This window comes from Oncorhynchus tshawytscha, linkage group LG04 (assembly GCF_018296145.1).
Source record: "Oncorhynchus tshawytscha isolate Ot180627B linkage group LG04, Otsh_v2.0, whole genome shotgun sequence".
Lineage (NCBI taxonomy): Eukaryota > Metazoa > Chordata > Actinopteri > Salmoniformes > Salmonidae > Oncorhynchus > Oncorhynchus tshawytscha.
Genome location: NC_056432.1, coordinates 48,257,815 through 48,275,871, shown reverse-complemented (window position 1 = coordinate 48,275,871; position 18,057 = coordinate 48,257,815). Strand labels below are relative to the sequence as shown.

The following is an 18,057-nucleotide window of genomic DNA, read 5'->3' as shown; positions in this document are numbered from 1 at the left end:
AGTGTATTTCTCAGCACCAGTATATCTTACAAGACTCTTCAATATTAGTAGAAAGACCAAGGTCTGGGGTTGAAATGGGGACCCTTTTTATCCTCACATCTTATTCCAACATGCCATTAAAAGCCATCAAACACACGGTCCACTTGTGACAACCAGCCCCATCGTGGGGTTGGTTGTCACACAGTATGGGGTTGGTTTACATACTGTTTGCTAGTAGCTTATTCCTTTTGTAACAAGAAGTGAAGCAATATAGCATACAGTCTTATAAATAGCCTTTCTTTGATCAAATGTTATTTCGAACACAATTCAGCATTTTATGCCTCGTAAATAACGTGCCATTTTGAGTACATTTCTGTGTGCATGCATGTGTTTGCACATGTATGTGTGGGTGTGTGACAGACAATATGTGTGGAAGAGGGAGGCAACGAAGTGAGCTCTTTATAGCACAAACACAAAAGAGCTTGTGATTTTTACTGGATACTGGCCATGGCAATGTAGCTGAACAATATGATTGCATTGGCTTCTAAACAGCTTCTACCCCCAAGCCATGAGACTCCTGAATGGCTACCCAGACTATTTGCACCCCCCCACCCCGCTGCTACTCTCTGTTATCATCTATGCTTAGCCACTTTAATAACCCTACCTGCATGTACATAATTACCTCAACACCTGTGCCCCACGCACATTGACTCTGAACCGGTACCCCCTGTATATAGCCCCACTATTGTTATTTACTGCTGTTCTTTAATTATTTGTTTTTCTTATCTCTTACTTTTTTTCTTAAAAGTACTTTGTTGGTTAAGGGCATGTAAGTAATAATTTCACTGTAAGGTCTACACCTGTTGTATTCGGCGCATGTGACAAATAACATTTGGTTTGATTTGACATGAAAGGCCCAATGAGCACTAACATAGGAGCAAATCTAATTTCATGTCAAATGAAAGCTAATAAATAGTCTGGGCTATATTTTTGAGAAATGAAGGCATACATACAGTTGGAAATTTACATACACCATAGCCAAATACATTTAAACTCAGTTTATCACAATTCCTGACATTTAATCCTAGTAGAAATTCCCTCTTAGGTCAGTTAGGATCACCACTTTATTTTAAGAATGTTAAATGTCAGAATAATAGTAGAGAGATTGATTTATTTCAGCTTTTAATTCTTTCATCACATTCCCAGTGGGTCAGAAGTTTACATACGCTCAATTAGTATTTGGTAGCATTGCCTTTAAATTGTTTAACTTGGGTCAAACGTTTCAGGTAGCCTTCCACAAGCTTCCCACAATAAGTTGGGTGAATTTTGGCCCATTCCTCCTGACAGAGCTGGTGTAACTGAGTCAGGTTTATAGGCCTCATTGCTCACACATGCTTTTTCAGTTCTGCCCACAATTTTTCTATAGGATTGAGGTCAGGGCTTTGTGATGGCCACTCCAATACCTTGACTTTGTTATCCTTAAGCCATTTTGCCACAACTTTGGAAGTATGCTTGGGGTAATTGTCCATTTGGAAGACCCATTTGTGACCAAGCTTTAACTTCCTGACTCAAGTCTTGAGATGTTGCTTCAATATATCCACATCATTTTCCTGCCTCATGATGCCATCTATTTTGTGTACCAGTCCCTCCTGCAGCAAAGCACCCCCACAACATGATGGTACCACCCCGTGCTTCACGGTTGGGATGGTGTTCTTGGGCTTGCAAGCCTCCCCCTTTTTCCCCCAAACATATCGATGGTCATTATGGCCAAACAGTTCTATTTTTGTTTCATCAGACCATTTCTACAAAAAGTACGATCTTTGTCTCCATGTGCAGTTGCAAACCATAGTCTGGCGTTTTTATGACGGTTTTGGAGCAGTGGCTTCTTCCTTGCTGAGCAGCCTTTCAGGTTATGCCAATATTGGATTTGTTTTACTGTGGATAGAGATACTTTTGTACCTGTTTCCTCCAGCATCTTCACAAGGTCTTTTGCTGTTGTTCTGGGATTGATTTGCACTTTTTGCACCAAAGTACATTCATCTCTATGAGACAGAACGCGTCTCCTTTCTGAGCGGTATGATGGCTGCGTGGTCCCATGGTGTTTATACTTGCATACTATTGTTTGTACAGATGGACATGGTACCTTCAGCCATTTGGAAATTGCTCCCAAGGATGAACCAGGCTTATGGAGGTCCCCAATCTAATTTATTTGGATTTTTTCAAGCAAAGAGGCACTGAGTTTGAAGGTAGGCCTTGAAATACATCCACAGGTACACCTCCAATTGACTCAAATGATGTCACTTAGCCTATCAGAAGCTTCTAAAGCATGACATGATTTTCTGGAATTTTCCGAGCTGTTTAAAGGCACAGTCAACTTAGTGTATGTAAACTTCTGACCCACTGGAATTGTGATGCAGTAAATTATAAGTGAAATAATCTGTCTGTAAACAATTGTTGGAAAAATTACTTGTGTCATGCACAAAGTAGATGTCCTAACCGAGTTGCCAAAACTATAGTTTGTTAACAAGAAATTTGTGGAGTGGTTGAATACGAGTTTTAATGACTCCAACCTAAGTGTATGTAAACTACCAACTTCAACTTTATTTTTTTCAACAATTTTCCATCCCCCAAAAATGTGGAATAAGCAGGCTTTGATTCCTGGTCAAACAGATGGAAAAGGGGTCTTGTAAAACAGTATAGATCAGTGTAGTAGAGTTTAGTACAGTGGAGAACACTAGAGTACAGTATAATTCACTGTATTGTGCTGAATTCTACTGTGATGACCAAACCTGTGAAACATAGACATATATGATTGGTACAGATCTTGTCCAGTCCAGACCCCTAAAAATACTAATATATATATATATATATATATATTTATATATATATTTTTTAAATGTACCCCTTTTTTCTACCCATTTTCGTTATATCTAATTGGTAGTTACAGTCTTGTCCCATTACTACAACTCCCGTACGGATTCGGGAGAGGCGAAGGTCGAGAGCTATGCATCCTCCGAAACACAGCCCTGCCAAGCTGAACTGCTTCTTGACACACTGCTCGCTTAACCCGGAAGCCAGCCGCACCAATGTCAGAGGAAAATTGTCCAACTGGCGACCATGTCAGCGTGCATGTGCCCGGCCTGCCACAGGAGTCGCTAGAGCGCGATGGGACAAGGACATCCTGGCCTGCAAAACCCTCCCCTAACCCGGACGGCGCTGGGCCAATTGTGCGCCGCCCATGGGTCTCCCGGTCGCGGCTGGCTGCGACACAGCCTGGGATCAAACCCAGGTCTGTAGTGACGCCTTAGACCGCTGCGCCACTTGGGAGGCCCCCCAATGCTAATTCAAATGGTAGTTACCACATGGCTTGACCTCGGTATCATAGATGTTACCAAAATTAAAACATTTACAAAGAAAATACCAATATATATTTTTTACTTTCACCTATGAAAAACTCTAATTCCCCTCACCTCAATGTTTTGTCATGCTGACATGAATTGACCAGGTGGATGAGTTATTTCAAATAATTCACACATTTGAACCTTAAAATTGGGAGTAATTAGCACTGTGACAACCAACCTCTGAGTCTCCCCTATGCTGTATCAGATACAATTCATTGTTCCTATCAGTAATTTGCATGCCAATACATGTGGTCTTTCTCTCTCACAGTGGTTTCAGGGTTCAAATCCAGTGTGTAACATCTCCCAACTTAATTAAATACAGTGGGGGGTGTATTGGACATTTTTGCTTAGCACAATTTTTCTTCAGAGCATACAAACCTATAAATCAGTTGCAGCCGTCACAAAGAAATACCTACCCTAACTGTGATGCGGAGGAAAACAGATGCCACTTATTCAATAAACTAATATTCATACAGAAGAAAAATGTTGCCTGGATACCCAGGAGTTGAAGTCAATATGAGCGTTTGTCAATACTCAACTTTATGACCCTGGGGTGCAGATAAAATTTAGCTGAACAAGGGAATCTGGATCTGTTGATATTTGGATGCACAGCCTTTGCACCCAGTAAATTACCCAATGCATCTGTTTAAAATGTTCTCGGCTGTGGTTTATGGGTTTTGGCTTATACATATTTATTGATGTTTAGTTTATATGTACATTTGGGAGAAAGATGAATTGCTGTAGTATATCAGCACTAGAAAAATCATTTTGCTTACCTGTTTAGCTGAGATCCTACAAAGGAGTGCCCGAGAAGTTTTTCCTATTTTTTTTAGTCACTTGGAATGTATCCCTCAATTTTAAAGAAATACCGTATCTTTATGATAATATAGTAGATCAAGGAACAAAGCCTGTTGTGTTTCTGTTTACTTTGCTACTTATCCTTTAATTTAGTATTCAGCCTTCAGTATGTATCAATAGTATTTATTAATATTGAATATCTAACAGAACAATACAATACTGTACAGTATTCCTTTAAGAAATTAAGCATTTGAGGATAGTCTATCACTTACCCAAATAAGGTGTGCAGTAACTATGAGCATTCATTTTGAAGGATATTATGTTTGTTCTTCTGCATTTCCAATGAACGATAGGGTGGTTACTGCTCAGGCTTTGTTTTTTCTGTTCTTAGGGCGAAAAGGCCAGGGATCGCCCTACTGAGAGTTTCAAATGGGAAAGAAGTGGTGGTGTGTAGCACAGAAGGGCCTCTACCTCAGTAAATAACGTTTCAATACTCTAATCAGCAATGAGCACTTGATATTCTAGTGTGGTTCTGTGTTACTCAGTTGGTAGGGCATTGAGCTAGCAATGCCTGGATCATGGGTTCGATTCCTGCTGGGCCACCCATATAAAAATGTATTAATTCACTGTTGTAAGTCGCTTTGGATAAAAGTGTCCACTAAATGGCTTATATTATATTAGTACTACGTATGTGTACACTCCTGACTTTGTTGACACATAAGATTATTCAGTTATTTTGTTGATAACTCTTGAGTCTAAAACCACAGATGCTCTACTGGTTTGAGGGCTAAGGATTGCTATGGAAAATCAAGAGCATTGATATATAGTATGTAGGCTATGTAGATAGTGGATGCGGCCCAAATGGGACCCTTTTGGGCTCTGATCAAAAGTAGTGCACTGTACAGTATAGGGAATATGGTGCCACTTGTGAAGCACCCTTAGTTGTAGATTTAGATCATGCTGAGACGTCTACCACTAACTGGGAGTAACAAGATTGTAAGACAAAATATTATATTTATTTATGCATAAATGTAACATCTCCTGAATTGTAAAACTCAATTAATTGAATTGTAATAATCATACAATTACTTGAAAGCAAAATAACTTTAAATAGCATGTTTATTCAACCCTAACCAGTAAGGTAACATTATTTATAATAAGGGTTACATGAAGAAAATCGGACCTCTCTGAAATGAAAATGGATGGCCCTCCATTCAGCAAAATATATTTTACCTAAATTATCCCTGAACGGCTGAAAAAAAACAAGTCCCTATACCCCAAATAATAATTAAAACAAAGTGGATGGCAGAGAACATGTTTACTGTTTACCCTAACTTCTTGGACAGACCAGAGCTTTAGATATGCAGTTTTAAAGCTGTTCTTTGTCCTGTAAGCATTACAGGGCAACGCAGGAATTTTGATAGTGCACAGGGCTATGGGCCAGAAGGTTGTGGGTTCGCAGACAAGCGTGGGCAAGAGTAGAGGTGAAAATATCTCCTTTAAGCATTGCATGAATCAATCATTGTATTTTCAGGTTAGAGAATTTTTTTATTTTTATAAACAGGTCATGCAATTATTTGACATATTAGTAGAACCTTTTTTAATACCACCAAAATTACAGGTTAAGAATGGACAGAGATGATAGGCCTGTGTTCATCTTATCCTATTTCTCCGATGCAAAATCAGTGTGACTTGTTTGCAATGAAACTGTCCCTGTTTACAAATGATTTAATCTGAGATATCATTAGGAATCTGAGCATGGTACTTCCAAGGGTTAGGCCTACCTTTCCACCCCAGACAGAGTAGGCCTACCTTTCCACCCCAGACAGAGTAGGCCTACCAAAGCAGAAGAATGTAAGCTTTAACTGCAGGCTACTCTTCTTCTGTGGCTTAACTCAACAAGAGAAGGTCACAAGTGTTTCCCTAAAAGCTGTCTGGGTTTAAACATCTTGTCTGAATCTGACATAATTAGAAGAAAAAAATGGTCTCCTAGGCTATAGGTTGTAGCTCAGCCTCTGAATGTCAAAGAAATGAAACAATGATATCCCCATATGCATCGGAGTCACGTCTTTCACGGGCATAAAGCATTGCAGACCAAAGTGCTGTTATAGATAACTTTATATAATCAGATCCATTTTATTTTCCTCAATCTTAAGCTTTTGCCATTTTCTTTAATAAAAAGTAGGCATATGGCATACCCTCTCATACCCCCTCAATTTGAGTCTTGGTTTTAACTTAATAGCCCTTCACTGACATGGATGTAGGATATTTAAAGAGTGCATGGTGGGTGGAGGAAATGACCGACAAAACCTATGGATATAGGTCTACATCATGGGCAAAAAAACATGTTGTTTTTAATAAAAAATGTATTATAGTAGTAGCAAGCTATCCAAGTTGACCTCCAGTAATCCTCATCTTCGTGCTCTCCTTCTCACACTGAACAGAACATAGGCTATAGGCTAGTCTGCACTTAGTAGCCTATATTCTATGGATCATTTGATTGAGGCCACAGTAAATAACCTATAGGTGTACTTGATATTGCCCGCCCAGAGGAGAATCAGAAATGAGGGGTGGCATCGGGCACACATCGGTATGTAGCCTAATAAGAAACTAATTCTAAAACACTGAGAAATGTAGACATTTTATCAATTACATGACCATCCATGGACTAGACTTAAAAAAAAATACTAAACCCGGACCCTTGACTGAAATTGAAAAAGCATGACCCTTCCCTATTTTCCTCCAGGTATCAATTATGTAAATGACGTTCCATCCCTAAAGGGAGACCGGGGCTGGTTGTCACAGTGCTTATTACTCCCAATCGAAATGGCGCTGTGTAATCATTTGGGCGGCAGGGTAGCGTAGTGGTTAGAGCATTGGACTAGTAACCGGAAGGTTGCAAGTTTGAATCCCCGAGCTGACAAGGTACAAATCTGTCGTTCTGCCCCTGAACAGGCAGTTAACCCACTGTTCCTAGGCCGTCATTGAAAATAAGAATTTGTTCTTAACTGACTTGCCTAGTAAAATAAAGGTAAAAATATATATATATATTTTTTAAGGATAGCGTGTGAATTCTTTGAAAAAAACTCATCCACCTGGTTTATTCATGTGACAAGACGTTCAGGTGAGAGGAATTTGTGTTTTTCATACAGAAACATTCAAAAGTTTGGACACACCATTCAAGGGGATTCTTTATTTTACTACATTGTAGAATAGTGAAGACATCAAAACTATGAAATAACACACATGGAATCATATAGTAACCAAAAGTGTGACAACCAACCCATTCTCCCCTACTGACCTGGAGTGTGGGGATAGCTCAAAAATTGATATATTTATATAGTGCAGAAACGTAGTTTCATCCCACCAGATGATGACCATGTTTCATGATCTGTTAACAGGTCCGCCCTGTCCATGTAATGATATTAACTATGATCTAAACAGAAAAACTGATCCTAGATCAGCACATCTACTCTGAGACACTTTGTGAATAAGGGCCGTGATCCTTGCTGTCATTGAGAGATATTATTTGTCAAACAGTCCCCACCACCACTACTCTCAGAGGGCTCCGGGGTGAAGTATCCCCTAGGTTCCGATCTAGGATCAGTTTCCTCTTCCCTAATCCTAACCATTAGTGGGGGAAATGCTAAACTGACCCAAGATCAGCATCTAGGGGCAACTTCACCCCACACCTTTTAAGCTCAGAAGAGCCCTACAGATGTTGTTTCGCTCCGGTTTGTCTGTTTGTTGATAACAAGGGATATACGAGTCACTTGAATCATTGCAATTATGCTGAACTCACTAATCTTTTCAATGCAAACAGTATGATGCTACTTTTTTCCATTGGGTCATGTTTTGGAACAGTTGGCACAACATAATGGTTAGACTTTGAAAAAGAGCTGTCCTCATCCACCAATTTAGTTTATCATCTAAATCCTATCCTTCACTCATAAACCCAATAAGCTTTCAACTGGTGGAATACCATACAATAGAATATTGAGGTCTTTGTTTTGTTCCCTGCTCATTTGATTACCATGATTGGTTGACGAGGGCCATTATCTCAACACTAGAATGTAATAGATTGATCAATGGAAACGAATACTGTGTGTGTGTGTGTGTGTAGTGTAGATATTTTCTGTGGAGTGATTTTCTAAACCATTGATATATGTATTGTTCAAACCAAGACATATAGCTGCAATGCCAAAGGGGTTTCCTCTTATAAATGTAAATTGTCTCAGTGGAGAATAACAGTTAGTTGCTGAGTCGACAAAGAGCTTTACATAGTCCTGTATTATTTTGAAATAATAAATATGTCTCTATCAAGAAATTTGATAGCACAAAAACAGATCCCAAGAAGTAAATCATTTGATCCAAATTATTCCAAATAATCTTGCGTTGTTATTATAAAGACTTTAGATTATAGACACATTATCAACAGATTTGTCATTATTTACATAAGCAATTAATTGAATATCAAGCTGTCGGTGACCTGTTAATCTATTAGAAACCTGAACAATTACTTTCATACAAGTATTTGTGTACATGTATTTTTTCCTTCGTTATTGTGCATATGTGCCTGCGTGCGTGGCCCTGCAGAGGCTCCCTGTGTTGTGTTGGTGATGGAGGTGTTTATCTGTGGGGCTCTCCCAGGCTCACTGCTGTAATAAACAATAACCTGACATTAATCACACGGCGCGGCCCTAATAAATTATATCCACACATTAATCACATTAAAGTATTCACAATCAATGCACCTTCTCATAGAAAAACCTCAAAATAAATTGTGGTCTAAGTCACTGAGGCATACTTTATAGAATGGGGCTGATAAATGAATAGAACCCCCATGGAATTGCAGCTTTATGTGGAAAACTGCAAGTGAGAAATTTTCCATTATATTACACTATTTTGCTCTAATTACTTTCACTTTTCCTCCACATAATACCGCTAGCTATGGCTTCAGATTCACAGAATATGCAAGGTTTATATTGCCTATTTAACAACAAAATAAAGAACATTGTTCCTAACATCTGCACACTGTTATCTTCTGGTGTTATCATGTGCTGTTAAACTCTAGGCTGTCTAAAATCACACCATCTAATTGATGCAATCATTGTCATTTGGTAAAGGGAGTAATAACTTTGCCCTGGAAGGTATGTCTTCTCTCTGAAGGAATCATGTGATTGATGGCACAGTTGAATAGTCAATTAGTCTAATTACTCCTGTAAGAGCATTTCTTTGTGGCCTCTGTCAATAAATGTGTGATTTGTTATCATGCCCCACTTATTCATTGGGATCACTGTGAGAATTAGCAAAGATCATTAGAGCTCTACATGCAGATAGGAACAACAGACAGAAGAAAACAGAAAAACCCAACTACACCTAATGTTTCCAGTATGTTGTGCACATATTGATAGATGGCCGAGTCATGGACTGGGGCCACATGGTTGATTAGGGTCATGCTGCCATGGTAACGGGAGCTTGGTGTCCTCCTCTACCCCTCTGTGTGTGTGTCTGCAGACCTTACCAGTGTGGACACTGCTCCCAGTCCTTCTCCCAGCCGTCGGAGCTGCGCAACCATGTCGTCACTCACTCCAGCGACCGGCCCTTCAAGTGTGGCTACTGTGGCCGGGCATTTGCAGGAGCCACCACTCTCAACAACCACATCCGGACACACACTGGGGAGAAGCCATTCAAGTAAGTAACAGTGAGTACCATTGCTTCCTCCAATGACACCATTACAGAACGCACAATGAATGTTTATGGCACACTGTCTACTCCTATTGTCGCCCTCACCATTGCCCACTGTGTCTGAAAATGCCTGTGATAGTTGAATACTGATATACACTTAAGGTTAGCACACACACAGGGCCAGAAGACACTTATTACATGAGGCCAGAGGTTTCACAATGCCTACATGGTACAAAAAAATCACTTCAACTACACTGCAAATTGAAATATTTGCCACCTTTTTTTGAGTGTATCTCAGTGGCAAGGCTGTATTTGAAAGTGGAAGCCTCGTCTCTGCTACAGCACATATACTACCGGTCAAAAGTTTTAGAATACCTACTCATTCAAGGGTTTTTCTTTATTTTTACTATATACTACATTGTAGAGTACTAGTGGAGACATCAAAACTATGAAATAACACATATGGAATCTTGCAGTAACCAAAGAATTGTTAAACAAATCAAAATATATTTGAGATTCTTCAAATAGCCACCCTTTGCCTTGATGACAGCTTTGCACACTCTTGTAATTCTCTCAACCAGCGTCATGAGGTAGTCACCTGGAATGCATTTCAATTAATAGGTGTGCCTTCTTAAGTTAATTTGTGGAATTTCTTTCCTTCTTAATGTGTTTGAGCCAATCAGTTGTGTTGTGACAAGGTAGGAGCCTTGAACTTTGAAAGTTTCTTCAAGTGCAGTCGCAAAAACCATAAAGCACCATGATGAAACTGGCTCACATGAGGACCGCCACAGGAATGGAAGACCCAGAGTTACCCCTGCTGCAGAGGATACGTTTATTAGAGTTAACATCCTCAGAAATTGCAGCCCAAATAAAAGCTTCACAGAGTTCAAGTAACATACACATCTCAACATGAACTGTTCAGAGGAGACTGTGTGAATCAGGCCTCCATGGTCGAATTGCTGCAAAGAAATCACTACTAAAGGACACCAATAATAAGAAGAGACTTGCTTGGCACAAGAAACATGAACAATGGACATCAAACCAGTGGAAATTTGTCCTTTGGCCAAATTGGAGATTTTTGGTTCCAACCTCTGTGTCTTTGTGAGATGCGGTTTGGGTGAACGGATGATCCCTACATATGTATTTCCCACCGTAAAACATGGAAGTGTTATGGTGTCGGGGTGCTTTGCTGGTGACACAGTCTGATTTATTTAGAATTCAAGGCACACTTAGCCAGCATGGCTGCCACATCATTCTGCAGCGATACGCAAACCATCTGGTATGGGCTTAGTGGGTTTATCATTTGTTTTTCAACAGGACAACACAGTTGGGTCATTGACCCAACACCTTACACAGCCTGACCCATCTCCAGGCTGTGTAAGGGCTATTTCACCAAGAAGGAGAGAGATGCATCACTTGACTTGGCCTCCACAATCACCCAACCACCCAACCAAATTGAGATGGTTTGGGATGAGTCGGACCACAGAGTGGAGGAAAGCAGCCAACAAATGCTCAGCATATGTGGGAGCTCTTTCAAGACTGATAGAAAAGCATTCCTCATCAATCTGGTTGAGAGAATACCAAGAGTGTGTAAAGCAGTCATTAAGGGAAAGGGTGGCTATTTTGAAGAATCTAAAATGTATTTTGATTTGTTTAAAACTTTTTCGGTTACTACATGAGTTACTCCATGTGTGTAATTTCATAGTTTGATATCTTCACTTTTATTCTACAATGTAGAAAATAGTAAAAATAAAAACCCTTGAATGAGTAGGTGTTCTAAAACTTTTGACCAGTAGTATATATCACAAAGCATAGCTATTGTTCTGCCATAGTCCACATAGCGAAATCCTTCCCAGCTAACCCATTTTGGTTTTGGGCGGGTGGGGGGGAGGACGTTTCCTGGATGTTGTAAGAAGGTTATTTTTTCAAATAACCAAAGGAGAACCTTCAGGGACATTCATGAAAAATGTTCTGTGTTAACTGGGCTTTGCCATGCCAGATGCTTCCCCATATCTCTGCCAGTCTGATTGATGCTGTTGGAGATGTATGTAATTAATTGAGCAAGTTAAAGGCTCACACAGGCTAATAGATTTCTGTTAATCTAATGGACGTTATATGCATGTGACCTTGTTGACTCAACATCATAAACAAACGCTGTTGGAACGTTCACTGTAAAGCACACCCTATTGTGCCACCATTAGCTTTAATACAGTCACATATTATATTACCCGGTCCTATAATAAGACATTGTAAATGCATTATTACTGTGCAATTAACTCTATTAAATGAAGTGAGATAATTATGTCATGATTTCATACTGTATTCCGCTCTTACACAATAACAAAGTAAGAACCATTTCTACCAGTGAGTACAGTAGGACTGCTTGATATAAGTATCAACATTTCTATGATTGCCAGGACAGCAATATTGACATTATATGAGCGTATCCATCTATATTGAATTTTAATCTTATAGATACAGGTAACTGACAAAATAACGGAAACACCAACATAGTGTCTTAATAGGGTGTTGGACCACCACGAGTCACCAGAACAGCTTTAATGCGCCTTTGCATAGATTCTCCAAGTGTCTGGAACTGTATTGGAGGGATGCAACACCATTCTTCCACAAAATGTTTTTGTTGATGTTGGTGGAAAACGCTGTCTCAGGCAGCGCTCCAGAATCTCCCATAAGTGTTCAATTGAGTTGAGATATGGTGACTGACACGCACGCTCTCTCACACACACACACTTTAAACCCCCTATGTTCAAAGTCACTGAGATCTCTTCTAGCAATGGTAGCCAAAAAAAAGACATTTTTATACATGACCCGAAGCATGATGGGATGTTAATTGCTTAATTAACTCAGGAACCACACCTGTGTGGAAGCACCTGCATTCAATATACTTTTTATCCCTCATTTACTCAACTGCCAAAAATAAAGTAAACACTTATCTGTATATGATCTGTATATGATCCATAGTTTTTCGCAAGCTTGAAAATGGGATGAAACTGGGATGAAATGTAATTTACAGCAGCTACTGTCCTCTCATCAATGTAGATAATAAATCCCACCAGATTGTCACCATGTAGCCAGGGACAGTGGTGTGAAAAGGTGACTGATTTGAGGCCGACCAATCAAGTAACGAATCAGCTTTCTAATAAGCAATCAGTGATACACAAATGTGTCATCAGCACTTCAAATGCTCCAGAGAGGAAGAGGCACACAAAGACATTAATGAATACACCACAGTAATCTTTAGCTAATCAATAGGGGCTGAGTTATTTTCATTGAGCTGATATGCTTGATAGATTAAAGCTGGCATTTTCTGTTAGTCAGGAATGCTCACGTGTTTTCTACTGCAAAACGTCACTAAACGAATTCCGTGTAGTCTGCAACTTTGGCCCTTTCACTGGCTCTACTTTTACCTTAGGCACAAACAGCAAATTCAGTAAAACTAAGAGGACATTACCGCATATCCACCGCTTTTTACTGTTAGCAGATTGACAGAAACGGGTGCATCCTTGTCACATAATCTGGAAAACTTGATAGTAGAAGGATCTAGTTTACTGAAAGGGGTGATTCTCACAAATTGCTATGATGTAACTAATGATTCGATACAGTTAGTAGAACAGAATGCCATAAGAAGCTGTCCTTACATAATTACTACTCTAGACAACAAGCCCCCTAGCCAAGTGCATTAGATAGCACCCAGCCCCCTACATTGCACACGGTCCCTTCTTTCTGGGCTGCTAAGCACAATACTTCAGGAGAGGCTCTCTTTGATAGCCGGCCTACCGAAAATCTCTTTTTGTTCTCTATCTACTGGATGTGACAATGATGCGTGCCTTATCTAGACAGGCCCCTTGAGGGGGGCCCCTCCTCTGAGATTATTGACAGGGCCCAATGTTGGGAGGCATTGGGGCCTTCGCCCATCATCGGCATCAAGGCCAGAGGACTAGGCTCCAATTACAGCCCTCTGGCCCAGTCAGATTCCCAGCCACTTTGGAGTGTCAGTTGCCATTAGGTTGCCGAGTGATGAGGTGGCATGTACGGCTGGCCTCTCTGAGTCGTTTTGTGTTGTGTGTTCAGGTGCGAGAGGTGCGACAGGAGCTTCACGCAGGCCACCCAGCTCAGCAGACACCAGCGGATGCCCAACGAGTGCAAGCCCATCAGCGGCGAGAGCAGCGAATCAATCGAGGTGGATTAGCTGATTGACTGGCCGGAATTAAACTGCAAGGAAAATCATGATTAAATGTCACGGACACTTAAACAAAACCAAAGATTTCCTCTGAGAAACTCTCAATCAGCCCCAGAAAACCAAAAGCAGTAATAAAATAAGTAAGATGTTAAGAGTTATTGATCTTGGCACAGAAAAGGGACCAGGAGGGGGAGGGAAATGTTGGGGGAGTGGGGATGTTGAAGGGAGGAGAAACAATTATTTATTTATGACTGGGGAGTTATGGTTCCCAAAGAAGACCTGAAACTGGGACAGCAAAAAAATACCAAAAATGTCCACTGTATGTAGCTTTATATCTCAGTTGTCTTATTCTTTGTATCCTAATACCAAAGGGAAAGGAATGTTGGGGGGAACTGTGAGGGTAGAACATGCCTCTACTGAGAATGCACAATTTCTCTTAAATTGCACCACGAAGCATGATTTAGGAGGGGACTGTGTTTCCACCACAAAAATAAGAAACTATTATCCACAGTATGAATTGTGAAAACTAAATTATATTTATCTTCTATTGCTCTCATGTCATGCTTCGGGCACTTTTAATAATGATTATTTAATTGTTTCAGTTCAATCTGATGCTCCTAAATATAAGAATGGAGACTATTTGAATATTCATTTTGTGTAAAAAAAAAAAAATACTATACATCTTCAGATTCTTGTTATTAAATGTAAAACTGATAGTTCACAGATTAAAATAGACATTTTGTCCAGAAAAGGAAGATGAGTTTTCATGGCATCTATTAAGAAACTACTGTATTTCAGGGCAAGCATTTGTTTAAGATCCAGGTTGGAAATCAGTCAAATAACATCTGGTTTGTCCTTAATCTCAATGTATCAGTGATATCTATTTGTCACAGGCACAATTGTAAGCTTCCCTATACCTGTTTAATGGTGACGTTCATTTTAAGATTCAAGGGCAAACTACATTATGATTTGAAATGTGCTGCATTTTTTTTTTACATTGTTATTGTGATTGTTTTGTTAATTTTACTACGCGATGTAAGTTCGATTTCATCTTGGATGTACATAGTCTCATAACGATACACTTCTAACAGGTGAGGAAAAGCACGACAAAGCCCAACGAGGTTTGAGCCTGAAATTAGAGCATTAGGTATGGATTCACTTTGAGACCAAGTCATCAGACATGTTGAGGCAAATCTTATCAAATCAAACTGGTTTATTGCTGTATTATTATGGACATAATGAATTGAGTTGAATAAGCAAAGCAATTTAAATCAGATTAAAAGAAGAAACGTGTATGATAATCATCTGTATATGACAGGGATCATCAACTAGATTCAGCCACAGGCCGATTTAGTTTGTTCTTGAGCGGAGGGTCAGGGGGCGGAACATAATTACAAATGATTTGTAGACTGCAAATTGACCGCAAGAAGCCCAAACAGATATAATATTGAGCTAAAACAATAATTTCAAACCTTGCTTACATTTGTATACGATCACATATCTATCTATTACGTGTGGGGAATACTTTGGAACAGATTCCTAAAATTGAAATCACAGAGCTGATTTGCTGGTGCTTTCAGTCTTTTAAGTCAGAACTTGGGGGTCAAATAAAATCGCCCACAGCCAGCCAGTTGGGGATCCCTGGTATATGAGAAAGACTTCTACAAAGTGTGTTTAACTCTGACTTTTCAACATTTGGACTCTTGTTTGCATGATTTCATCCCTTCTTTTTTTTCTTCTTTTTTTTATAAGAAAGGGCTCAAACCATTCCTCTGTAGAAATTAAAACAGTGACCCAGTTTTGAATATTATCAATACTTCTATTGATGGTTTAATTCATTGCTTCTTAATCGGTTTTACTTTTGTGAATGTTTGTCATTTGTATATCAAATCACAATCATTATATTTTCTAATGTGTTAACATTACACTTATCGCCTATCACAGGTATAATCCGTTTATAGATGTAAAGGTATGGAACTTTGAACAATGCAATATCCCTACCGTTGCCCTAAGAATTACTAGTATTATTTTAGTACATTAAAAAAATGCCTGTGATATTTTATGGAGGACAATGTGCTATACTATCTAAAACCAATAACATTGAATTAGATTTTTTAACATGGTTTTTGAAAAATGGCAATCGTCTCACTTTCAGCCATCACAAACCAGAAAGTCTGAAATGTTCTGTTTTTTTCAACCATGATTTTCCTGTCACTTGATGTTTGTTCTTTACAAAGAGAGTCTGTGTGTGTTTGTGTGTGTGTGTTGGACATAGCGGTAAAGCGTTTTCTCAGATTCATCTTAGCAGGCGGTGATGTATCAGTGTGTCCGCGGGGTGTGCTCCCTGCCCGTGGCCCCTGCGTTGTGTGTCTGTAAGGTCACGTCCCACAGCGCCGCTGGTTCTAGTGCGCGGGCAGCTGTCGAGAGGTTATGGATCTGACCCGGAGAACATGAACTCCGCTTGCTCACACCGCCCCTGATTTATTAGGCCGTCCATACACCTTTCAAGCATGGCCCTTTTCTTTTCTCAACCCCTGGCTGAAATCGTCAAGTAAAAACAGAATTCAAAGCAGCTTTTTCAATAAACCTATCCACAAGTCTTTTCCCCCTTCAGCAATGTGTGGGTGTTGCTGCTCTGAGACCTGTGCTGCTGTTAAAGAGAGCCTTTCATATGACTGAGTCAGGGTAAAACTGCTTTCATTTCCCATGTTGCCCATGCCACTCAAACAGAACATGTAAATGATTTGCAATGCTTATTTTGGCTCAATTTGCCCAATCTTATTTGGTGGGAATAGACAAGGTTAGGAATTGACATATATATATATATATATATATATATATATATATATACATATACACAGGTCTTTTAAGGCATTATAAACTCCTCACTTGGTTTAGTGCTGGTAAACACTGTCTGGTGGCTATATTTGGGACAGGATGGGATCTGAGTTCCTGAGCAGTCTGGACCCATATTCCAATAACATGTTAGATTTGAGGATTAATGTTCTAAGTTGGGCATTATTTTGTGTTCAACCTAGTGGAATCAAAATGTCATTATCTTTGTTAGTGCAGTCAAAAACTGGATTTTCTTGTGTTTTATATATATACACTACCGTTCAAAAGTTTGGGATCACTTAGAAATGTCCTTGTTTTTGAAATAATTTTTTTTTTAAAGTGTCCATTAAAATAACATCAAATTGATCAGAAATACAATGTAGACATTGTTAATGTTGTAATTGACTATTGTATGGTTTTCTGGTTTACTAATGATCAATTAGCCTTTTAAAATGATAAACATGGATTAGCTAACACAACATGCCATTGGAACACAGGAGTGATGGTTGCTGATAATATGCGTCTGTACGCCTATGTAGATATTCCATTAAAAATCTGCCGTTTCCAGCTACAATAGTCATTTACAACATTAGAAATACAGTGTAGACATTGTTAATCAATTTGATATTATTTTAATAGACATAAAATGAGCTTTTCTTTCAAAAACAAGGACATTTCTAAGTGATCCCAAACTTTTGAACGGTAGTGTATATAATAAGAGCTGTTTAAAAAGACTGCCTGAAATTTCAGCCTGTTGTGGTGGGATGGAGTTTCGACATCACCAGGTGGTAAATTAGTAAATAGACCAATAAGAGTTCCAAACCGCTCTGCCAATAACAGCCAGTTTTCCCCTCCCTACCCAGACAACTCCCAGACAGTCCTAGAAAAAGTATTGCTTGAGTTATTTATCTTTGCTAAGAAGCTATTTTTGTTTCTTTTTCAACATTTTCATTCAAACTATTACATTCAGGTACTTAATTGTTACCCAGAAATGATTTAATATTGAGATAAAAACATCTGCATTGGACCTTTAAGTGTGCTAGCAGTCAACTTTAACAAAACATCTTATCTTCACCCACTGGTGGGACACTTTAGCGCTTCACATCACCTGTATTGTCATAGTGTGTTTGGATTAGTCATATAATGGCCATATTT

General features: G+C 39.3%; 1 protein-coding gene across 3 annotated transcripts in view; it reads left to right on the top strand.

Moving 5' to 3' along the window:
- The window catches only part of prdm6 (PR domain containing 6), a 56,337-nt gene extending 40,460 nt beyond the window's left edge, over positions 1–15,877 (top strand). For 2 of the 3 annotated variants that reach the window (XM_024418412.2, XM_024418413.2), the window contains exons 7-8: positions 9,696–9,872; positions 13,959–15,877. In XM_024418412.2, the coding sequence (XP_024274180.1) occupies positions 9,696–9,872; positions 13,959–14,076 (295 nt within the window). In that variant the 3' untranslated portion in view covers positions 14,077–15,877. Of the gene's footprint in view, positions 1–9,695; positions 9,883–13,958 lie in introns of all 3 variants that reach the window. The other variant, XM_024418414.2, reaches the window with a different exon arrangement.
- The last annotated feature ends 2,180 nt before the right edge of the window (positions 15,878–18,057 follow it).